Source organism: Fusarium falciforme, chromosome 11 (assembly GCF_026873545.1).
Source record: "Fusarium falciforme chromosome 11, complete sequence".
NCBI lineage: Eukaryota > Fungi > Ascomycota > Sordariomycetes > Hypocreales > Nectriaceae > Fusarium > Fusarium falciforme.
Genome location: NC_070554.1, coordinates 1,663,215 through 1,684,484, shown reverse-complemented (window position 1 = coordinate 1,684,484; position 21,270 = coordinate 1,663,215). Strand labels below are relative to the sequence as shown.

General features: G+C 50.6%; 8 protein-coding genes across 8 annotated transcripts; 3 read left to right on the top strand and 5 right to left on the bottom strand.

Moving 5' to 3' along the window:
• Positions 1-95: 95 nt before the first annotated feature.
• Positions 96-2,077, bottom strand: NCS54_01347800 (Zn(2)-C6 fungal-type domain-containing protein; the record flags this gene model as incomplete). The annotated part of the gene is made up of 5 exons (XM_053158669.1): positions 96-799; positions 861-1,132; positions 1,182-1,376; positions 1,429-1,836; positions 1,893-2,077. 5 exons carry the CDS (start codon positions 2,075-2,077, stop codon positions 96-98), a joined length of 1,764 nt encoding a protein of 587 aa, XP_053014644.1.
• Positions 2,078-4,768: 2,691 nt separating this feature from the next.
• On the bottom strand, positions 4,769-6,177 carry NCS54_01347700 (HET domain-containing protein; the record flags this gene model as incomplete). The annotated part of the gene is made up of 2 exons (XM_053158668.1): positions 4,769-5,541; positions 5,601-6,177. The coding sequence occupies 2 exons, from the start codon at positions 6,175-6,177 to the stop codon at positions 4,769-4,771; spliced, it is 1,350 nt and encodes a 449-aa protein (XP_053014643.1).
• Positions 6,178-7,678: 1,501 nt separating this feature from the next.
• On the top strand, positions 7,679-9,166 carry NCS54_01347600 (Hypothetical protein; the record flags this gene model as incomplete). Its single annotated transcript, XM_053158667.1, has 2 exons — positions 7,679-7,858; positions 7,946-9,166. 2 exons carry the CDS (start codon positions 7,679-7,681, stop codon positions 9,164-9,166), a joined length of 1,401 nt encoding a protein of 466 aa, XP_053014642.1.
• A 787-nt stretch (positions 9,167-9,953) lies between these two features.
• Positions 9,954-10,874, top strand: NCS54_01347500 (NmrA domain-containing protein; the record flags this gene model as incomplete). The annotated part of the gene is made up of 1 exon (XM_053158666.1): positions 9,954-10,874. One exon carries the CDS (start codon positions 9,954-9,956, stop codon positions 10,872-10,874), a length of 921 nt encoding a protein of 306 aa, XP_053014641.1.
• A 1,549-nt stretch (positions 10,875-12,423) lies between these two features.
• On the top strand, positions 12,424-15,201 carry NCS54_01347400 (Hypothetical protein; the record flags this gene model as incomplete). Its single annotated transcript, XM_053158665.1, has 1 exon — positions 12,424-15,201. One exon carries the CDS (start codon positions 12,424-12,426, stop codon positions 15,199-15,201), a length of 2,778 nt encoding a protein of 925 aa, XP_053014640.1.
• Positions 15,202-15,462: 261 nt separating this feature from the next.
• Positions 15,463-15,855, bottom strand: NCS54_01347300 (Putative gamma-glutamylcyclotransferase; the record flags this gene model as incomplete). Its single annotated transcript, XM_053158664.1, has 1 exon — positions 15,463-15,855. The coding sequence occupies one exon, from the start codon at positions 15,853-15,855 to the stop codon at positions 15,463-15,465; it is 393 nt and encodes a 130-aa protein (XP_053014639.1).
• Positions 15,856-16,821: 966 nt separating this feature from the next.
• Positions 16,822-17,992, bottom strand: NCS54_01347200 (Hypothetical protein; the record flags this gene model as incomplete). Its single annotated transcript, XM_053158663.1, has 2 exons — positions 16,822-17,434; positions 17,490-17,992. 2 exons carry the CDS (start codon positions 17,990-17,992, stop codon positions 16,822-16,824), a joined length of 1,116 nt encoding a protein of 371 aa, XP_053014638.1.
• A 1,208-nt stretch (positions 17,993-19,200) lies between these two features.
• NCS54_01347100 (HET domain-containing protein) lies at positions 19,201-21,097 on the bottom strand (the record flags this gene model as incomplete). The annotated part of the gene is made up of 2 exons (XM_053158662.1): positions 19,201-19,799; positions 19,864-21,097. 2 exons carry the CDS (start codon positions 21,095-21,097, stop codon positions 19,201-19,203), a joined length of 1,833 nt encoding a protein of 610 aa, XP_053014637.1.
• Positions 21,098-21,270: the final 173 nt, after the last annotated feature.

Genomic DNA, 21,270 nt, shown 5'->3' with positions numbered 1-21,270 from the left:
TACTCCGTATCTTAGTCCGACTCGGAGTCGGTGTTGCGGGTCTCAACGACCAAACTAGAGTCTATAATTTTATCCCGTATCTAAATCCGTTACACTCAAGGAAATCTATCTCCAAGACCGAAATTACCAGGTATGTCAACAGGGTCCGTAAAGAGAAAAGTGCTGATGTCAAACTCCGCCCCCTGGTACCAACCAGCCCCTCCCCAGGTACTGACATTCGGATAAGCTGGCAAGTTCGCGACGGGCATGTTGTCAGTGTCCACTGTCACTGCATTGGGTTGGCCCACAACCTGCGGGCTGGGTGTGGCGGTGATTGCCAGGTCATCACCAGCCTGAGCGTGGTACCACTGTTCCAGCCGACGAACTCGTCTGGCCAAACCTTCGAACGGGTGCAGATTAGCAGCCGTACCCTTGTCCCCATGTCGTGCTGCCTCTAGGCGGAGCACAATCTGCCGAAGTGTATGAGGCATATCCAGGAACCGACGAAGGTGTCCAGTTGACCCAGAGATGGCCTTTCTGATAGCAATAAGATCAAGGCGGACCGCCAGTGATAGGCCGCAATACATCATAATCCAGCCCATGTTTGACATTGCCATTTCCTCTCCGTGTGGCAGAACAAGTATCACACTAATCAAGAAGCGAGCTGCCGACATGCTGGCAGAAAGCCAGCCTATGATGGCAGCTTGACCTTCTGCTGGGTTTGGGTTCGGTTGAAACTTGTCAAGCCCAAACGGAGTGCCCCGGGGTGATGACTGGCTGAGGAGAAGCTCTAGCATATGAAGTTGCAAGAGTAACGGCGCTAGTGACATGTTAGTTATATATCCCGGCACTGAGGGGATAATCTGCCTTAAGAAACTTACGACTGTCGCTAAGGGGGAAGGGCAATGTCGCCTTGATCTCGGCGCACTCCTGAGCAATCCGTTGAGTTTCATCCCAGAAAGGCGAAAGGTCCTGAGCAGCAGAGAGCTTGCTGACTATGTCGTCGACCCTTTCAATAAGAGTCTGCACGCGGATAATGTAGACAAGATACTTGTCAGTGCGGTGCATGTTTAGTAGACCGAGATGCTCGCAGCATTTTGAGATATAAGGCGAGTGCGACATGTGACGTGATTTCTGAAGCACAATAGAGGAGCTATAGGGGATATTAGTAGATATGAGAAAGCCGAGTAGGGTTGACTTACGTAGATGATAGGTAATATGCACCTGCAAGAGCGCGCATCTCGGGTGGGCCCCAGTCTGGTTCGTCCTTATCCTTACCGCCGTCCACATCCCATAGCTCCGGTCTTCTGGGTTTATCAAGGCGCATATCGCTAATAATACTTGTGGCGAGGTGCAAGTGCTGTGTATATCTCTTTGGTCGAGGTTGGTAGTGTGCCCTAAAACCAAAGCTCAGCAGGGTCGTTTTCGATTGATGAGACGGTAGCATACCAAGCAAGATGTATAAGAAGACCCTGCAGTAGGTCAAGGTCATTGAACTTTCCACTAACCATCTTGGCAGCCACAACTTGGTTAAAAAGATCACCAAGCGCTTTTTGACGGTTTGTATCTGCATGCGAGGCCGCTGCAAGCGCAGCCAGACAGGCACACGGCCGATACGAGTTGGTTATGGTAACGGAGATATCCGTTGGGAACACAACAAACGGAAAGTATGGTGTCATCCTCGATCGAAAGTAGTCGAGAAGTTTGTCCCCAACTTCCAAAGATAGAATTCCTCGTTGAAAAGGGTCGAGTGAAGCATCTTTGTTGAAGATGTCGCCTGGCGTTGTAGTTGAAGTTGAAGCGCCCGAATTTGATGGTGATTTAGAGCCTCTCTTGGATTTAGACCTCAACTCCAATCTACCACATGAGAGCCAATTAGCCAAAGTACATTTACTTCCGTTTGACCTTCTCACCTGTGACGACTAGTATTACGCGGCCGACGCCGGGCTGGGTTAAATACGCATGTCTTGCCAAGCCGAAGGCACCGATCACAAAGATCGGAATCTTGAGTCTTGTCACACTTGATCTTGAGATTGAAACATGTTTGACACGTTTTCAGCAACGTTACCGATGCCTGATTCTCGTTTGGCGCGCTCATGATGTGCTTGGTGAGAGTAAGAATGTGTTGGCAGGCCTGTTAGTTAACGCGAGTCGGCTTGGCGATGGTCACGTGTGTCTTAATAATCCTCAGAGTGCCCCTGCTTATCGAGGTAGGATTCAGCGGATATAAGCAACCGCCGATATGAACGAAACATACCGGAAGCTCCATTGTTCATTGCATTGATGGCAGTCAATAGATATCTTGGTGATATGGACGATAACTGGCATAGTTTCAGTGTGATATGCCAGGTAGCCCGAGGCGTAGCTCCCCGGTTCTAGGACTCTAACTTAAGAAGTTATTAATAGGTATAACAAGATTAAGAAAATATTTACTAAAAGTATTAAAAATCAATCTTGATTTAATATGTACCCTATTTTAATAGATTTATAAATAATACCCTTTCCAAGGCAAAGGAGGCTATAAGTATTGCCTTGATAGTTGGTCGCTCAGGGCCATGCCTTACATCCATAAAAGCGGCTCCCCATCGATTGAGAAACCATCGATTGAGAAACATTTAGAAATACCCCAATCCGCATTAACCTGCATCCATGATTGCTCTTGGCTTTTCGTCTGTTGTGTGCGAGGGATCCCGGGACTGTGTTTGCAGCTCAAGCGTCTCCGTCTTTATTACATCCTTTATCCACTTAGCCTAGGCACAACCAACTCTATGGCTACGGACTCCATCGCTACCGCCTGTTTTCTAACCCCGGACGGCCTGATAATTGTCAATAGGTGCACAATCCTTCACCTTATCCCAGATCGCCTGAATACTCTCCACAGTAGCATCAGTCAAAGGCCCTTCATCGCAGAACGAAAGCGTCTCCTCCAGTTGAGACGGCCTACTGGCCCCCACCACGACCCCGTCCCCATAACTCCCCTTCAGCTCGCTGTGATGAACGATCCACCGATACGCAAGCTCCGCCCTGGAGATACCCTCTCGCGCGGCAATCCCCTCCCAGTCATCCAAAGCGTTCAACAACGCATCCTTGACGTACATATGATGGTACAGCCCATACATCTGGTCAGGGCTAAACCTCGTACCTCCAGCCCTGATCTGGGCCGCCGACTTGGCTAGAAAACCCCCCGCGATAGGCGAGTAGGCATAAAAGGCCACTCTCAGCTTCCGGAGGAGAGGGAAGAGCTCCTCCTCTGCCTTGCGGGTGATGGCTGAGTAGTTTCCTTGGTAGACAGAGGGTAGGACATAGCTGTTCTTCTTGCAGATGTCGTATATCCTCTGGACATCTTTCATGGGAAAGTTTGATAGTCCGAAGCGCCTAAAGATACCCGCTCGATATGCCGCGTCCACTCCTGCAAGGGTCTCTTCAAAAGGGGTTTTGTAAGACGGCGCGTGGAGATAGATGACGTCTACCTGCGAAACACGCAAATGGTACAGACTCTGTTCAGCGACAGCCAGGATGCCCTTGGCCGAGTTATCAGCCTCCTCAATAGCCCATCCGCCTCTCCATTTCGTGTCGATGGTGAGACCGTGGGCTGTGCCAGCTTCCAAGCTTCCAAGCTTGTCTTCTGAGCCGGCGTATGCGACTGCACTGTCTAGCTTGGAGTGGCCGTGCTTCTTGAGTATGGAAAAGGCCTCGAGGATGTGCTCGTCCGATTGACCCCAGAAAGTGTCGGGGTCGGCAAAATGGGCGGTGCCGAGCATGATATTAGGGCGGTCAGTCATGGTGTTGGAAAATCTAATATGATAGCCGATGATTTGCAGGCAGAGTACGAGGTTTTACAAATACTCTCAACGCAAGTGACCATCTACACTCGCATCATGTCGAGCTACGGAGTTAAGGTGCATCACCCCGCTACGCATAAGTCAGTCGCATGCCATTAAGCTCGGTCCGATTCCTAGCTCTCAAGGAGAATATCCAAGACATCACTAATCTAGCGTGGTATTTAAGTTTACCAGGGTTTCCGGTGTTAATCCTTATCGCCGGTTCGATGTGCGGGAACTCTGCCACATTGAATGGTTGTATAACTTGTATAAGACCAATAAGTGTTTAACTGATGCTTCTGCTTAGTACCTGCCATCCCCAAAATCTGTTTGTCCAATTGATAGGCACCATCATGAAAGGGTCTACGACTTCCCTCCCCGTCGTCTTCGGCGCCACGACCATCGGGGATAGCAGCGTGGATGGAATACGCGTCTCCGACCTCGCAGAAGCCAACCGAATGCTTGACGTCTTTCAGCTTCACGGCCACAACGAGGTAGACACAGCGCGGCTCTATGGACGTGGGTCGACAGAAAAGTATCTCGCCGACGCCAAATGGCAGGGCCGAAACCTCAAGATGGGCACCAAGTTGTACCCTCTGCAACCTCTTCCCCTCATTCGAAACATCCTTGTGGGTTGTTAGTCGCCCTGCCATCCGAAACCTGCCGTTGGCCGCTGGACGCAGTACGAGGGCGCCCTTCATGCCGTTAGGCCTGAAGATATGATCGCCCTTGCGAGGCTGAAATTCATCGAGCCAGAGGCTATCACGGAATGTGAATATCTCTCCCTTGCTCGTTCTCAAGGAAGTCCACGCAAGCGCCGCTATCTCTCTCCAACCCTCGAGGGCACGCGTGGCAATGTCCTGACCCCTAGAGCAGAACTCTTGCATTCCGTATTTATCCAATTTCTCAGGTAGTTGAAACAAGGTCTTTTCTTTTAGGCGCTTTGAGGACGTGTCTGGAAAGTATATTTACGTGCCGGTTACTCGCCCCCATGTGAACGTACTCGGATCGATTTGCTTTTCAAGCTGCCGCAACGTGTCCCGGAGATCTATAGATGTTCCCACGAGCTGCAAGTCTTCCGGCCCGGCCACGGCCAATGGACGCTCCATGTGTTCTACGCAAACGCCGCAGTCGAACCCCGCGATAGATATCTCCCTAGAGTCAGCCGAGAAGGTTGGGTACATCCACCAAAACGGGCCCGAGTGTGGGAAAGAAGTAGATTTTGTTACTGATATGTTCCCTTCACCGGCACCGATGGCTGGAACCCATGAGGGGACTCCAGGGAGAGGCTTTGTGTACCACTCGAGGAGGGCGAGGCTGCCGGTTTCAGCAAAGAGATACTGAGCGTATTTCCAATTGACTTCCTCGGAGGGTATGCTGTAGTCTGGCCAGAGGGAGCTCGGCAAACCATGGAGCGGGACAATAGCCACCAGGCCGTATATCTTATCCACAGTCTCACTACAGGTATGCTCCGAGAAGTCTTGGATGACGTCTAGCAGCCGCTCTGGGGGCGATTGCCGGCGACCCACGGCGACCTGCTTCCTGAGCGACGAAATGCCGAGAAACGAGGTGTGGGGACGGTTCGAGACTTCCACAAACTCCTCGGGTTCTAGACGGTCCTTGTGCGTGAACTCATCCCATGTTAAGACGTGTCGGCTCACCAGAATGACTGGCCCACCCTTTGCGAGCACTGCTTCCTGAACGGTCCATAGCCTCTGGAAGTAAGTACAATAGCGAAGAGCTGATGCCACGGCAAAGTGCATGAGCTATTGCTTCCGTGGTTTCCAGTGGGCTGCCGACTTAGACGCTGAATCGAGTACTTCGGGCTGCGGATATACACGACATATCTCTCGAGAGCATTCTCCCTAAGCTCCTCACTCATTAGGCAATCTTCATCGCCAAAACCCATCCAAGAGTATCTCTCGTCGTAGGTCCATGGCTTTAAGAAGTCAGGCGGAATAGACATGACACCAAGCCACAAGAGGACCTCCTCAGCGGTGCTGTAGATCTGGTGCATGTTGGGCACCTGCTTCGCCTTCTCATCCTTGTCATCTTGGTTGATGCAGGTGACGTCCACCCATATAGGTAACTGGGGGAGAGTGTTGTCTTCAAACATTGACTCTCGAATCTGTCGAAGTCCCTCAAAGAGGTTCACCGTAACCTTAAACGTATTGCCGTTGAGGTGTATTGGGCGGCGAACGTTACTGTCGCCCCAGACGTAGGATAGGGCCCCGAAGTGATTCTTGCCCTGGCGAAGATTCTCAATCTCGACTTCACATTCTATGATGGAATTCCATGGTCCAGGTTTGACGGTGACGAGTCGGATTGAGTCATCGTCGAGAGGCTGATAAGAGAAGGGCTGAGAGGAGTTCTCCATCGCTGAAGCACGAAGCAAAGTGTCAAGGCAAACCAGGGTCTCGAGCTCGCCAATCTCGGATCAGGCGTAGACACGACTAGGAGTCCAAATAGCTGGGTAGGGTTTGATAAGTCCAAATTGGTAGTTGTCAGATCATGTCGATTCTGAACCCTGAGCCCCGCTGACAGGGCTCTTGGGCACCTGAATGAGCCTGGTATTCCGGCTATTGGCTTGCGCTAGTAAGCGAGACCCTTGCGATATCATGATCTTCAAGACCAAGAGGAGCGGGTAGATTTTGTTTCTCAGATATCCCCGAAAATGGCTAATAGATGGTAATAGATGGCAAAATACGAAATTATGTGGATTGAAACAGGCCACGCGAAGAGGCTTCATGTTTCCCATGTACCGCATTGATGATGCATCCATAATGAGTACCATGATGTATCGTGTACGCCTGGGGCCCAAGAGCGAGAAACGTCCAACCTGGACTCATTTATAAAGCAGTTGGTCAAGCCAAACAGGTAAAGAAAAATAGACTTACCTATTAATAAACTAGAGCAGCCCAAGATCTCCATGAGGACAAAACCGTCAGCACCGGGAATGCCGCTAGTCGAGATGGATGGGACACGTCCAGTCAAGAGGTTCGTGATCTATCTCGTTCTCCCAGACTGGTACTAAACACTCGGGAATCCTCGTCCCGCTTTATCAAAGATAACATATGGGCAAAGATTCCCTGATAAGCTCGACTCCGTCATGTTCCCCTCATTGTCACTTGATACCAGAGACTTTGGAGAATATGCCGATGAGCGAACAAGATGTGGGATGTGGCCCAAACACTTTATTACTCCTCATTACCGGAAGCGGACGCCTCCAGCCAAGTCCGCATGTTGGAGGGTCGGTAATGTCTATCTATTGTGGACGACTGGGTGTGAGGCTATGAGTCAATGGTTGCATCAGCACGAAAGGGAGTAAAGCGTTAACATTGGTCGTAGCACATACGTCTCCAGGTCCCGGACGGACAGCAGCAGAGTCAGAAAAAAAAAGAAAAAACTTATAAAATAGATTTTCGATAATATCCCATTTGCTATCTAATCTTCGATTCGTTCTACATATCTTCTAACATCTTTACCATTTTGCCATTTTTGACGGCATGGGGTTTCCTTAATGTTGCCTCGGGAAAGCCGACCCCTCACCGGCTTACTACGTCAAAAGAAGTAAAGAGATAACAAATCTTGCATATATGGGGCGCTTTACAAGAAGTCACCTGCCTTGGCAACCCTTCTTATCGCGAGGTGAGGGCGGGGTAGGGAAGATTGGATTCAGCAGTTGACGCAAGATACGCACAACCACACACATCAAGATGCGAAGTCGGCGTTGGATGGTGATCTATCACGACTACGTACGCAGAAGATTAAGATAGTAAGCCACCGGCCCGGTCTCCGAACTGACTATATAGCTATGGCTCGCGCATGTTCTTGGCTTCTGCACTTGTATCTGCGCATCGCCTGTGGCATCCTTTACCATGGCTCACCAAACTGATCTTGCCGTTGAAACGGGCGAGGTGAGGACTGAGGCTTTTGAGATGGAATCACCACACGTCATGGGAAACATTAACGAGCCTTCTACCGACAATATGGCAAATATCGCTACTGTCGAGCCTATTCCGCCCAACGGAGGCTATGGATGGGTCTGCGCCTTTGCTGTGTTTCTTATTAATTCTCACACCTGGGGCATCAATGCTGCAAGTCCACTAAACAGCTTTCAAGGACGTGAGCTGACCTCCTTCTAGTCTTGGGCCGTCATGATGGCTTACTACGCAACACACCCAAAGGAGATGCCGGCCTCGTTTTTCGAATACTCCCTCGTTGGCGGGCTATCCATCTCAGCAGCCATGATCATTTCCCCCCTCGTGACCATCGTCCGCAGGCGCATTGGCCTTCGCTTGACCCTCATCCTTGGCTCTGTTCTTCTCTTCATTTCACTTCTCACGTCTTCCTTCGCGACCGAGATCTGGCAACTGTTCCTCAGCCAGGGTGTCTGCTTTGGAGTTGGCATGGGCTTGTCGTACATCTCTGGCGCTGCTGTGCTTCCTCCGTGGTTCACTTCTCGGCGAAGCCTGGCTGTCGGCTGTGCCACGGCCGGCGTCGGCATCGGAGGACTTGTGTACAGCATTGCCTCGAACGTTCTTATCGAAGAGGTCGGGATCCGCTGGACTTACCGCGTTCTCGCTTTCTGCGGCTTGGGCGCTAATCTCCTCGCTGCCTTTTTGCTCAAGGAATGGGGCGGCAGGGCACAGCCTGACATGAGATTGGACGAGGAACGCTTCGACCCTCGCGACTTTGGGCGGATTGAGATTCTTCTCCTTATCGCCTGGGGATTTGCTACGGATCTGGGTTATGTCATTCTCCTCTACTCGCTTCCCACATACGCTTCCTCCATCGGTCTTACACCAGCACAAGGTGCGATGTCGAGCGCGTTGCTGAATCTTGGCATGGCCTTGTCACGCCCACTGATTGGCTATATCAGTGACTCATTCGGTCGTATAAACATTGCTGGTATCCTCACATTCCTCTGCACCATCTCCTGCTTCGGACTCTGGCTCCCGGCGACGACCTATGCGCCTCTGCTCGTCTTCTCACTCATCGGAGGCGCATTGTGTGGCGTATTCTGGTGCACCATCACCCCCGTCATGGCTGAGGTGGTCGGCATTCAAAAGCTGGCAAGCACCTTTGGATCGCTCTGCATCGCCATGGCACTACCAACAACCTTTGGCGGACCTTTGGCCATGCAGATAGCAGGCAGCGGAGAAAGCCTCAAGTTTACAGAGGCACAGCTGTTTGTCGGCTTCATGTTCCTGACGGGGACATTGTCTGTGTGGTTCCTCCGGTGCTGGCAGATCTTCAAGGTTGAGATGGAGCAGGGGGACAACTCGACCACGACCGTTAGAGCGAGACGGTATTGGGTTTCGTGGCTAACTCCTCGGTTCCTGTTTAGTTCTCGGCGAGTTTGAGCCTTGTGACATGATCGGCAGTGCTCGGCATCTTGTGGATCGGGTCAAGATTTTGGAAAGTTTCTTTGACAATCTGGATATGCTCATCTTGTAACGCATTCAGTCCTTTCCTGCAAGTTACAACTACCCATCAAAAGAAGTATTATTAATGGAAATACTCTAGAAACGCTCTGAACTGTGGCGTTAAACCTGTCCAAGGAGGCCCTGGCAGTCAACATGCCGAGTTCTGCATGACGTGTCTGCCGCATCGACTGATCATGGCCAGCAATATGGCAGCCACCTCATATCAACGTCAAAAATACGCGAGAACCAACCAGATCCCCAAAAAGAACATTAGAGAGGGTTCAAGACCCCGCCAGGCGTGTCTTTCGTCCGCCTTCGTCCGCCTTCGTCCGTCTTTGTGATGTTAGAGCCGAAGAGTAACTATTTATTTCAAAAAGTGGCGGCATGCACTTCAATCCAATGAACCAATTGCCCGTTGCGATTACGATGCCTCACACCACTAGCCTTCTGTAATCCACTTCGTTACAGATAACCTAGCTTTGCAACATATTTGCTTCGCCCGCACGTAACGCTTACCCTCTTTGTACTAATTCAAGGAACAACGGGGTGGGGCATCGGATATCCGAAGTCCGAGTCGAGAGAAACGGTTTGTATTTAAGAAACCAAGTTTGATAGCTAGGAATCTGGCTTGATCAGTTCCAACACAAATACTCCAGCCCCGAACACACCCTAAACATCAATTTGCATTGTCACCCTTTGCCGCACTACCAAGTCAATCTTCATCATGCTCGTACTTGTTCCTGGAGTCACTGGCAACCTCGGTCTGCATCTGATCGACAGCCTCATCTCTCGCGGGCATCAAGTCCGCGGCCTCGGTCGATCTCCAGCAAAACTCACCGACGAGCAGCGATCCAAATTGGAAAGCTTCGTCGAGATTCAAGACTACTATGACATTGAAGCCTTGGATAAAGGCTGTAGTGGAGTTGATGCGGTCATCTGCGCGTATGCAGGAACTCCTGTAATGCACCTGGATGCTCAGCTGATCCTCCTACGAGCCGCTGAGCGTGCCGGCATCACCCGTTTCCTGGCCGCCAGCTGGAACTGCGACTGGAGGCAGCTTCAACTTGGAATGCACCAAAGCTACGATGCGTGCATAGCCTTCTATCAACAGGCCAAGCTGACTTCAACCATCAAGCCGATCTGGATTCTTACCGGCGGTCTTACCGAGGTCTACTTCTCCGTCCCCGGCCACGGTAACTTCTCTCCCGCCTACAACGGCCCTTGGGATCCAGAAAATAAGACCGTTGACATTTGGGGCACTGGTGATGAGACCTGGGACTTGACCACCGAGAAGGACGCCGCCGAATTCTCAGCCGAGGTTATCCAACGCGACGATGCCCCAGAAGGTGGCTTCTGGGAGCTGCATTCCGGCGCCTACTCGCCCAAGGAGCTGGCGAGGATCTACAAGGAGGTCAGAGGCGTCGAAATTGCCCAGAAGTACCGAGGAACGCTGGACGATCTGCGGGAGCTTGCCTACTCCATGAGGAGCCAGAAGGCCTACAATGACTACTACAGCTTCATCGGCCTGTTTTATCAACTCTTCCAACTGGACGGAACTTATTCCCTCAAGAATATTGACAACGACAAGTTGAATGTCAAGACTACGTCGATGGAAGAGTTTCTCCGCCAAAATCCCCAGATTTAACAAGGGTTTCCCTATCCAACACCCACACCGAGAAATCGCCTCCTGTATGAGGGTTCGCGTCTCTGCACGCTAGATCTTATATAGACTGATAAGAAACAATAGAACGACCGACAGCTATTATCGGGCACTCTTAAACAACGTTTAGACAGTGTTTGTATCTCTTCACTTGTAGGTTGTACATATGCGACTTGTTGTCCTGACTTGCATACTCTTGACATGGGACTGAGGCCAATAGCTTTTAGAAAGGTTCCTTAGTAGTTATTCCTATCAATTAAACGTCTTCTGTATTGAAAAGATCCTCGTCCCTTTTTACGTGACAATTATATTTCTCCAGTCGGTTTCCTCGTATTTGTGTTGACTGTCACACACACGTCGGCTCCATCCATTCTCTCAGCAGCTTCAGCAAATTCCACGACAACCTCCCTATAAAACGCTTATCTATCGCACAAACTCGAGCGGTAAAGGGTATTTTATCGTCCTAACTGACGAACACCGTGACCGTTATGGCGTATTACGGGAAATAAAACTCCCGGCTCTAGGGTATTTTTGTTGACTTAAGCTTGCGGGAGCTGTCCGAAATGACTTGACAGGGGCTGAAACTTTACTAGAGAAAAGAAAGAGACGGGCCGAACTTTATCTCGAGGGAAGCCGTTGAGGATTTTTGACAGGCCCGACTTCCCGCCCGATGGCCCATCTTATCTCCAAGAGTCTCGGGAACAACATGGCTGTCTATCGGTCACGATCAATGATCTCTGCTTCCACGTGTAATAATAACTCGGAATATTAAGCAACGTCCGAGCTCATTACTCCGCTTTCCCGTCTGATCATCGACAATACTACTCTGTAGAGCCTCGGCGATCATAAAAGTTCTGGACCCCCAAATGGCCCCCAACGAGAATCCCCCAAGTCAACCCCCCCACTACCACGCCCAGCCTTGGCATTGTGTCATTGACACCTTGCATCAACCATCATCCACGTAAACTCCTCGTGTAAGGTCGGTACTATCCGCTGCCATTAGTATAGAAAGAGATTAGCTTCAACGCTTTCAGTCAAAGCATCACGGTATTTGACGCGGGGAACCTGGACCTTTGCTCACGGTGGGAAATTGCAGTACACTCTGCTTCCTCTTGGAGTAACGATCGACACCGCGGGGGCAACTCTGCTCTTCCCTCTTTGGACCCCTCGGCCCATTCGCAACAATGTCATTCCATGCTGAAATGGTAAAAAGTCAACGTCCTAGAGCCTGAGCTATTATTCCGTCGGCGGAATGATCGTCTCTTTCGGCGTTATTTCTACCGACATGCGAGTTATGGTGAATGCGGACGCCTGCTCCGGATGGCCGGGGTTTATAATGCACTCATAAGGGCATTGGACCGAAATTACGTGCATATTCTCATCCAGGTCCTGAATGGCGTCAAGTATAGGGTCCATTTGTATAAAACTGCCCAGAATCGCGCTCTAGGAGCAAAACTATCTCCAGCACATACTTGTCTCAGGAGGAACCAACTCCAATACACTCTTTTTATATCTGGCACGTCGTTTAGCCAACATGCTTCGACAAGCCGTCCATTCCTTTTTCCTTACTGCCCTCATGGGTCAAGCTGTTGTTGCAGCTCCTACCAATGCCACCTCTTCTGCCAAGGTTCACTGGCTTGGTGATAAGCCTGACTTTATCTCGGGCGTCACCTTTGGTGTTCCGTGGCCGCGGTCCAAGCACTTTCCTGAAAACACCCAGTTTTCTCTTTCGGGTCAGAGCGCTGATCTTCAGTCATGGGTCACTGGCTACTGGCCGGATGGCTCGGTGAAGTGGACCGGACACGCTATTGCAGGGTCCGACAGCCCGATTGACGAGTATGTAGTCAAAGCTACAACTGCACGGGGCTCCATCAACTCAACCGCTTCAACCGGTGCCGGAAAGAAGGGCGCTGTCGTCGTTACAGAGAGCGCCGACGGAATTGAAGTCGGAACCGGCAAGGTTATTGCCGTTTTCCCTAAGAAGGGCTCTGTCATTGTCAAGTCCATCGAGTCTGCGGATGGAAAGCAAGTCGCCCAGAACGGACGACTGGTGCTTCACTCCCAGACTGGAGTTTCTCACGCCTTCGAAGACGAGACCGACACGCCAATCAAGTCTCTTCGCTTTCAGAGCTCTATCGACAACGTCACCGTCAGCGAGCAGACTTCTGTTCGCGCCCTCGTCACCGTTAGGGGCAAGCACGAAGCTGCCAGTGGATCTCACGACCCTTGGCTCCCATTTGTCCTCCGATTCTATCTGTATTCCAACTCCGAGTCCATCAAGATCATCCATAGCTTGGTATTTGATGGAGACGCTTCCAAGGACTTTGTATCCGGTCTTGGCCTCAGATTTGATGTCCCGCTCAAGGGTGAGGAGCTGTACAACCGCCATGTCAGAATTGCAGGTGTTGAGGGTGGTCTACTCAGCGAAGCTGTTCAACCCATCACTGGACAGAGGAGAGACCCGGGCCAGGCTGTCAAGACCGCTCAGTTCGATGGCAAGGAGCTTCCCGATATTAGCACTTGGGACACCAGAGTCTCTTCTCGACTTCATTGGATCCCTGCCTGGAACGACTTCAGCCTGAGCCAGCTTTCGCCCGATGGCTTCACCATCAAGAAGAGAACCAAATCAGGCCAGAGCTGGATCAACGTCCCAGCTGGCACTCGCGCCGAGGGCCTGGTCTACCTTGGTGGAGCTACCAAGGGTGGTTTGGCCGTTGGACTACGAGATTTCTGGAAGCGATACCCCACTGGCTTCGACATTTCTCAAGCTGCCTCTGATACTGGAAGTATTACTCTCTGGCTCTACAGCCCCTCTGCCGAGCCCCTTGATCTCAGACCTTACCATGATGGCCTGGGCCAGAAGAACTACACCGACGAACTGGATGCTCTTGAGATCACCTACGAGGACTGGGAGAAGGACTTCGACACCCCCTACGGCATTGCTCGAACTAGTGAGATTTATCTCGTTGCTTTCGATCAGACCCCCTCACGCGAGAAGCTAGCCAGCTTTGTCAGCCAGATCAACAACCCTCCTGTCCTCGTCCCCGAGTCCGCATACATCCGGGAGACTAAGGCGATCGGCACATACTGGGCTCCCGCGGACTCTACCAGTGCAGCCTCCAAGACCCTAGAGGAGCATCTTGATTTCCTTGCCAAGTTCTATCAGTATGAAGTTGAGCATCGCCGATGGTACGGATTCCTCGACTACGGTGACTTTATGCACGCCTACGATGTCGACAGACACACCTGGCGCTATGATGTTGGAGGTTACGCTTGGGACAACTCTGAGCTTTCTCCTGATCTGTTCTTCTGGCAGTACTTCCTTCGCACTGGCCGAGAGGATATCTACCGCTTCGCCGAGGCTCTTACTCGTCACACCGGAGAGGTTGATGTCTACCATCTTGGTAACTGGAAGGGTCTGGGTACTAGACACGGCGTGCAGCACTTCAGTGACAGCGCAAAGCAAGCTCGTATCTCGCAGCCCCAGTACCGAAAGTACTTCTTCTATCTGTCTGGTGGTGACGAGAGAATTGGAGAGCTCTTTGAGGAGCTGCTCGACACTGACAAGACCTATGGCGTCCTTGATCCTCAGCGAAAGGTTCGCAAGGACGGATGGAAGCCTACCCCTGACTCGACCGTCGCCTTTGGCCTGGGCACTGATTGGTCCTCCCTCGCTGGTGGTTGGCTCATCGACTGGGAGCGTCGAGGACCTCGATGGGAGGAGTCTAAGGCTAAGCTCACCAAGACGGTTCAGGGCATCGCCAAGATGAAGAACGGCTTCGTCACAGGTTCTGGTCTGTACGATCTCAAGAACTGGGACTTGGGCCCGCCTCCCACTGATCCCGACAACAAGGGAGTTGTCTCCATCTCCCACTTGTCTGCTGTCTTTGGTCTGCCTGAGGTTGTTTCTGAGCTTATTGAGTACTATGCGGACGACTTGCCCAAGGGTTTCAAGCAGGCCTGGCTCGACTACTGCTACTACTTCAGCGCTACCAAGGAGGAGCAGAAGGCCCGCTATGGTGTCGAGTTTGGGAAGCTGAACCTCTACCAGGGACACTCTCGCCTGACTGCATATGCCTCGAACCAGCTCAAGAACCAGACCATCGCTAACCGAGCTTGGAAGGAGTTCTTCGAGACTGACGGCTTCAAGGCTACTTCTCCTTGGGCTACTACTCCCATTGCCAAGAACGACGGCCTTATCCCCGGAAAGGAGGCCAGTTGGGTCTCGACCAACGATGTTGCTCAGTATGGATTGGCTGTGATTCAGAACCTCGCTTTGGTGAAGGATGCCCTTGAGAATTATGGCGCTTAATGTTCACATGAATTTGTTCATGACCGTTCAAACAGAACACTCGATATTTCATTGGTTTTAGTTAATCTTCATCTCGCCAACGAAACGTTAAACCATCAATGACACGTCCCTCTTCCATCTCAATGCGGCACCTGACATCTCGTAAGCTTCCGTCTCATATAGACGCAGAGCCTCTTCATCCTCTTCACGCGTGACTAGATATGCCTTCCCGTGTACAGTGTTTCCCTGACTTGGATCGTCGACAAGTGCCTTGTAGTTGCCTTAGCTGCCGAGAACTCCACCACGGATCTTGGCATCGTGATAAACAGGATCAGTGCCCAGCAGGTCGGAAAGGACCTCAACCTGCGCAAGAGTACCGTAGAAAAAGTACCAAATAGGGTACTCGTTCTGAGTAGGTTGGGCGTTGTCGTTATGATTTTGTAGTCGATGCTGGGGCATTGTTGAGTCGACACCAAGAGTTGGATATATGGAGTTCATCGACAACTCCTTGCGGGCAATGGAGATTCGGATAAAGGTAGGACAAAATGTCGAGCGAATTTTAGACTCGGGTAAAAAAATTTCAATGGCTGGTTTTTCGGGGCCATTGACTTTGCAGAAGGAGTTGCTCTGGCCCGATGCGTCCGATGCCATCATGATCTCCTGTATCGAAGGCATGTTTGCAGTCTGAGCCACAGCCTCGACTCTTTGAAGTGGCCCTTCAAGCTTGACCAAGAAAGTCGAAGTCTGAAGTCTCTACTTCTGCTTCTGAGTCAGTGTCGATGGGTGACATGACTTGCGTGCGGCGACAGTACACGAGTACTCATATGACTCTCTGTCGAAGCCTTCTTGTTGTTTCTGATCTCGAACCATGTCCCAGTGACTATCGGAAACGATGAAATCATGCGAACTTGAGCGATATTCTTTGATTTTATCGCGGGCTTCGGGTTCTGAGTAGCTGAACAAAGACTGCCTGTATTGTTGTCGATCTCGCTGGACTCTGCCAGTGACACGGCGTTGGCCATAGTCTCCAACTTGTCGAGGATATCCATTGTCGTAATGACCTTGTTGATAGCAGTGTTTTCGTAGGAGATGAGAGTACTCGCCAACTTGTGCAGTAGAAGAGTTGCTTTTACAAGCCAAGCTCGTAGTACAATTAAGGTTTTGATATGTGACTCAAAGCCCTGTCACATGGTTATAGAGGATCGACTTTTCGCATATGCAGTGAAAAAGTATGCAAGCCCTTGCAGATGCAGTGCATGACAGGCTGCACGATGGATGATCTATCAGGTTCATAGTCCAGCAAATCAGGTTATTCCATCCCGCGCTACGTGCATACTTGAAAGCCAGGTTACTGAACTTTGAAAGTGGTCATATTAACTTGCAGTAGGGCCTGAAAGATATGTGTGCATCCTCCACTAAACATTGTTACAAGATGATTCAGCTGCATGTTGAAGTAAGCTTTATTCCTACTTACGGAATTATAAAAAGTTATCCTTAGAAAATATTCGAAAAAGTTTGAACATTGTGACTCGCTTGAAGAGAAGGGCTGTTTCATGAGTCATCATTTTCATTTGTGCATGCTCTTAGAAATATTCCATGAGCCATACTCTATGTGCCTGGTGATATTTACAGCTTTCTAATCTAGGCCTTTATAACCTCAGACAGCCTGACAACGCTGGCGCTGACCTCGTTGGTCTTGCCAGGGGGCAGGTCACCAGCTCCCATGATCATGAGCAGATCAGGGTCCTCCTCAAAGACAAGCAGAGCCCGAGTGTAGGCGGTAGGCTGAGGAACCTCCCACTTCTTCCAAGCGTCGGGGTGTCCGAGAGCCTGGTTGGTGAAGATTTGGGGCATGGTACCGCAGCTGACAACAATGGTGCCGTTCTCACCGCCGTAAGAGCTCCACACGACATAGGGAGAGCCAGCTGGCTTGGTTCCGTCATCAGAGACAACTTGCTGGCCGGGAGCCTCAAGGAAGGCAAGAGGGTCCTCAGAGAGGCGGTAGTAGACGGGGAACCAGTACCTGCCGGCGGAAGGCTCGCCACCGTACTCATAGACGTAGATGTACTCATCATTGGGCAGCTTGGCGACAGTGGGCATACCAGGTCGGGCGTAGTAGTCGGCATACTTGGTGTCCTCAACGACGTCAGACCAAGTGAGGAGGTCGCTGGTTCGCTGGTGCACAAGCTTCTGAGAGTGAGTCTCGTTGTCTCGCTGATCAGAGTAGTACAGGATCAGCTCTCCCTGGTAGGTCCTGCGATAGGTCAGTAAACTGTTGGCACTACTTTGTCACGATGATTGCAACGTACATCAAGAAAGGCTCCCAAACAGGAGTGAGACCGTGCTCAGGTCGGGCCTCGCCACCAGCAGCAACGTGGCTGACGAACTCCCAAGTGTACCCCAGATCGCGACTAGCATAGAGTTCGATCTGAGTGTGGCTCAGGTTGGTAGGAATGCTGCTACCAGAGATGAGGACGGTGCCAGCCTCGAAGTCGCCGATATCCTCCTTGAGCTGGTAGAGGAAGGGTTGATATCTCAGACCCCAGTTGTTGACCTGATCACGGACCCTGGAGATCTCCTTCCAGGTCTTTCCACCATCGACACTCTTGACGATGGGGAACCACACCAGAGGAGGCTCGGGAGAGTAGTTCTCCCAAGTAGCCAGGAGGGTGCCATCCGAAAGCTCAACAGGTCGAGCATACAGAACCTGAGGGTCCGTGTAGTTGTTCGGGGGATCATAGATGACATTGTTGCTGAATGTCTGAGCTGCTGCAAAGGGCAGCAGGAACGAAACGAGACCGGCGAATCTCATGATGGACCAAGACTGAATGCTACAGTGGTATCGAGGCTGGTAAGAACGTTACCAAGTATCCGGTCGAGTCTGTATTTATATCCAATTCCCTCACGAAAACAAGATCCACCAATACCATGCCAAGCTACCAACTCGTCAACACGTCTGACGTCGACGCGGAGAAACTCGACAATCTGGGGCCGTCTGGGGAAATTGGGGCAATGATTGGAGCGCGAATCATGCTCATCCCCGTTGCACAAAAACCGAGGCGCGCCAATCGGTGTCCGTGGATCACCACTGCCGGTGGCAACGCTGATCGGCGGTGGTTCCTGGGTTCGGGGGTTAGTGCCGGCAGTCAGGCAAGGATCTGGATGGTACGCCGACCGGGACCCCGGGGTATGCGGGGGCTGGGAGAGGCGGTCACGAGCTTGAGTGAGGGGAATAGAGTTTAGTTTCGGGGTGATCTTGACCGAAATCAGGAGATTCGTAAACGCGGAATGGCTTTGGACTGAAATGGACTCATGCTCGCACCATACTTTTCAAGTGCTAGTCCACTTACCTCGGTAATCTCGGACGGCTTGTCTATGAATGAGGCTATTCTCGGTTCAGATACTGTCTAGAATTCTCGTGAATGCCTAGCGTAGCTCCTTATATCGCTCAGTTGTAGGGAGGTATTCACCCCCAGGACTTTTAATGCTCTGTCTTTTAATAACCACGGGGTCTAAGAAAAAAACGAGACGCCAGTAGGGTAAAAGTCATCTAACTCTTAGGAAATACACTTACGACATAATAAAATATTTTACATAAAATTTAAGTAGATTTAGAAAGAAATATAACTATACTACTAAATACTTAAGAAATTACTTAAGCATCTTTATTCTATTAATAGGCCTTACTTAAGGTAGGCAAAAACTAATTCCTTTATAGTTATGTCTTTTCTTCGACTACGCGATAGCGTCTCGAAAAAAGGCCATTGACCATAACAGTACAAGGCACAGTTATTAATACATGGTGGCGTTAAATCACAATACCACCAAACAGCACAACCTAGTTGCTTTGAACTTCTATGGGGGCAGCTAACCCTCCTTATAAGATGGCCTTGATCCGACTATCTATAATGCAAAGTGACTAGAAGGCAGACAAAAATTCTACTTCATTCAATAAACAAGTATTCAAACTACGTTTGAGGCTCTGAGGATATCTCTGAGGCCCATTTCGCTTGGTAAAACTCAGGTCCAGTCATGAGCTACCAGTTGCATGCAGTCCACAATAGACACCGGACGACCCTCCCATCCATCAATATCAAGAATGACCCTGTGTGTCTTCCTCCCCAGAAATTCGATTGTCGTAACATTGACCCTGACCTTGAAACCAGGCTCTGAAATATATGGTGATAGAAACCCTCTGTGAATTCTCATATATTGCTGAAGAGCTTCGCCAAAGGTGTACCACTCCAGACTGCTTGGACATGTAGTCTCAGAATGGCTTCCCTCTAGGAACGACTCCCGAGTCTCAGCCCAAGTTACAAAATCCCTATCATCCGGGAACATGGTAACACCCCATAAGACAAAGAAACCAGAATCGCCATTTCCTACATACCAGGCCCCGCCAACGCTTAGGTGGCCGACGCCTCCTCCTTGAGAGATGGGCTGCTGGTATGAAATCATGGCGTTGTCGGTCGGCGTCCACTGTATTACGTTTATCTTGACCCTTTCAATTCCTGGGGCCACGATATACACCCCTGGGCGTTGCTTGAAACGATCTCTCATAGGCCGAATGGCGGCAAGAAGAATACGGCTGGGTGATAACTTTCCAGGATCATAATCAACTGGAATTTACGGATCAGTATATCTTCCATGACATCGGCTACAGTTGATAGAAGTGGCACATACCCGTTACGTCCTTATATTCTTCAAATCCAAGTTCGTGTTTTGCTAATATCAACGGTTCAACTGCAGGGTCCAACTGGATCAGAAGGTAATTGTGGACTCTCGTGTATGCTGTATCCGGAGCCCCGGGATTGAGAGGCTCCACGAAAATAGCAACCCGGGGAAGAGGATCCGTAGCGATAGCACAGCTGAGAATGGCCATAAACTGTTCTCGTCCCAATGTGACACCCGAACCTTGCTTGTTGCGAATAGTGCAGGGCCCGAGCAGGACGTCGATTTCTAAGCCCCTGGGTGTGGCGATGATATCGCCTCGTTCAATGAGGGTCTTTTCTGGTCGCCGGACTGCAAACTGGAATTCAGACGGCATCTTGGCGAGATATGGCTTATGAAATCTTTCTCCACTGTGCTCTGTCCAAGTCAAGATGGATTGGTCAGGACTTTTTTTCAAGATCTCCTCTTGAAGTCGACCGAAGGCGTTTTCACCTTCGCCATAGAGGAGAGGCATGTTGATGTCGAACAAACCCAGTAAACAGTATGATGTGTCTTCGGGGCGGGTTGTGCTTCGGTTAGCTGCCCATCTCATTTTTCTCGAGATGGGCTCCTCCGCCAGTTGAGTCTCGACGTCATCCCCGTCGCGGCATCCCTGGCACCACACTTTAGCGATTCGAGTATGAGCAGCGTGGCTAGGGGGGAAGATGTGTAGCCTCTGTAAGATGCCTGGAGTGATTCCAGTGATCTCCTCAAGCCTAGAAGAGATTTGATCCCTACTACACATGTAGTTCCACTCACGGTCGAAAAAGAAGAGTCCATGGGGGGCGATGAGTTCCTGCAAGGTCCAGCCGCGAGTAAACCAGCGACTGCTGTCGAAGTTTCGCATGGCTCCATCTTGTAGCGTAACATCATCCATAAATACGTAACAAATCACCGACTCTTTGTACCACTTAAACATAGAGTTGATAGCCTCGGACAGCTCTGCGCTGCTGGATTTGTCGATACAGCAGGTATCGACCCAGATGTAGTCTAAGTCGTTCTGCTTCGCTTTGTGGCAGGCATTGAGGATTTTTTGCAGGCCTCTCCTGGGATTCTGCAAATGCTGATGGATGCCATTTCGAGCTTCTTCAAAGAGGAATTCATCACCCTTCCATGTGTGAGAGAGGATGGCATAGCGAGGCCGCTCTTGCACTGATTTTCCAATGAAGGATACGAGCTCGAGGTTTGTGGTATGAAGGAGCCGCATGCTCACGACTTGGATGATAAAGGGGGCCAGAGGGGAAAGGTAAAGCAGTAGCGCCTATTTTGTGGCCACTGAGAGTCTGATGGGAGCGACTGAAACGGTCTTGGATTGATGAGTTGTTCAAAAAAGGGCGCAAGCAGAAATCAGGCTGTCAGAAAGGCACCCAACATCAGCCG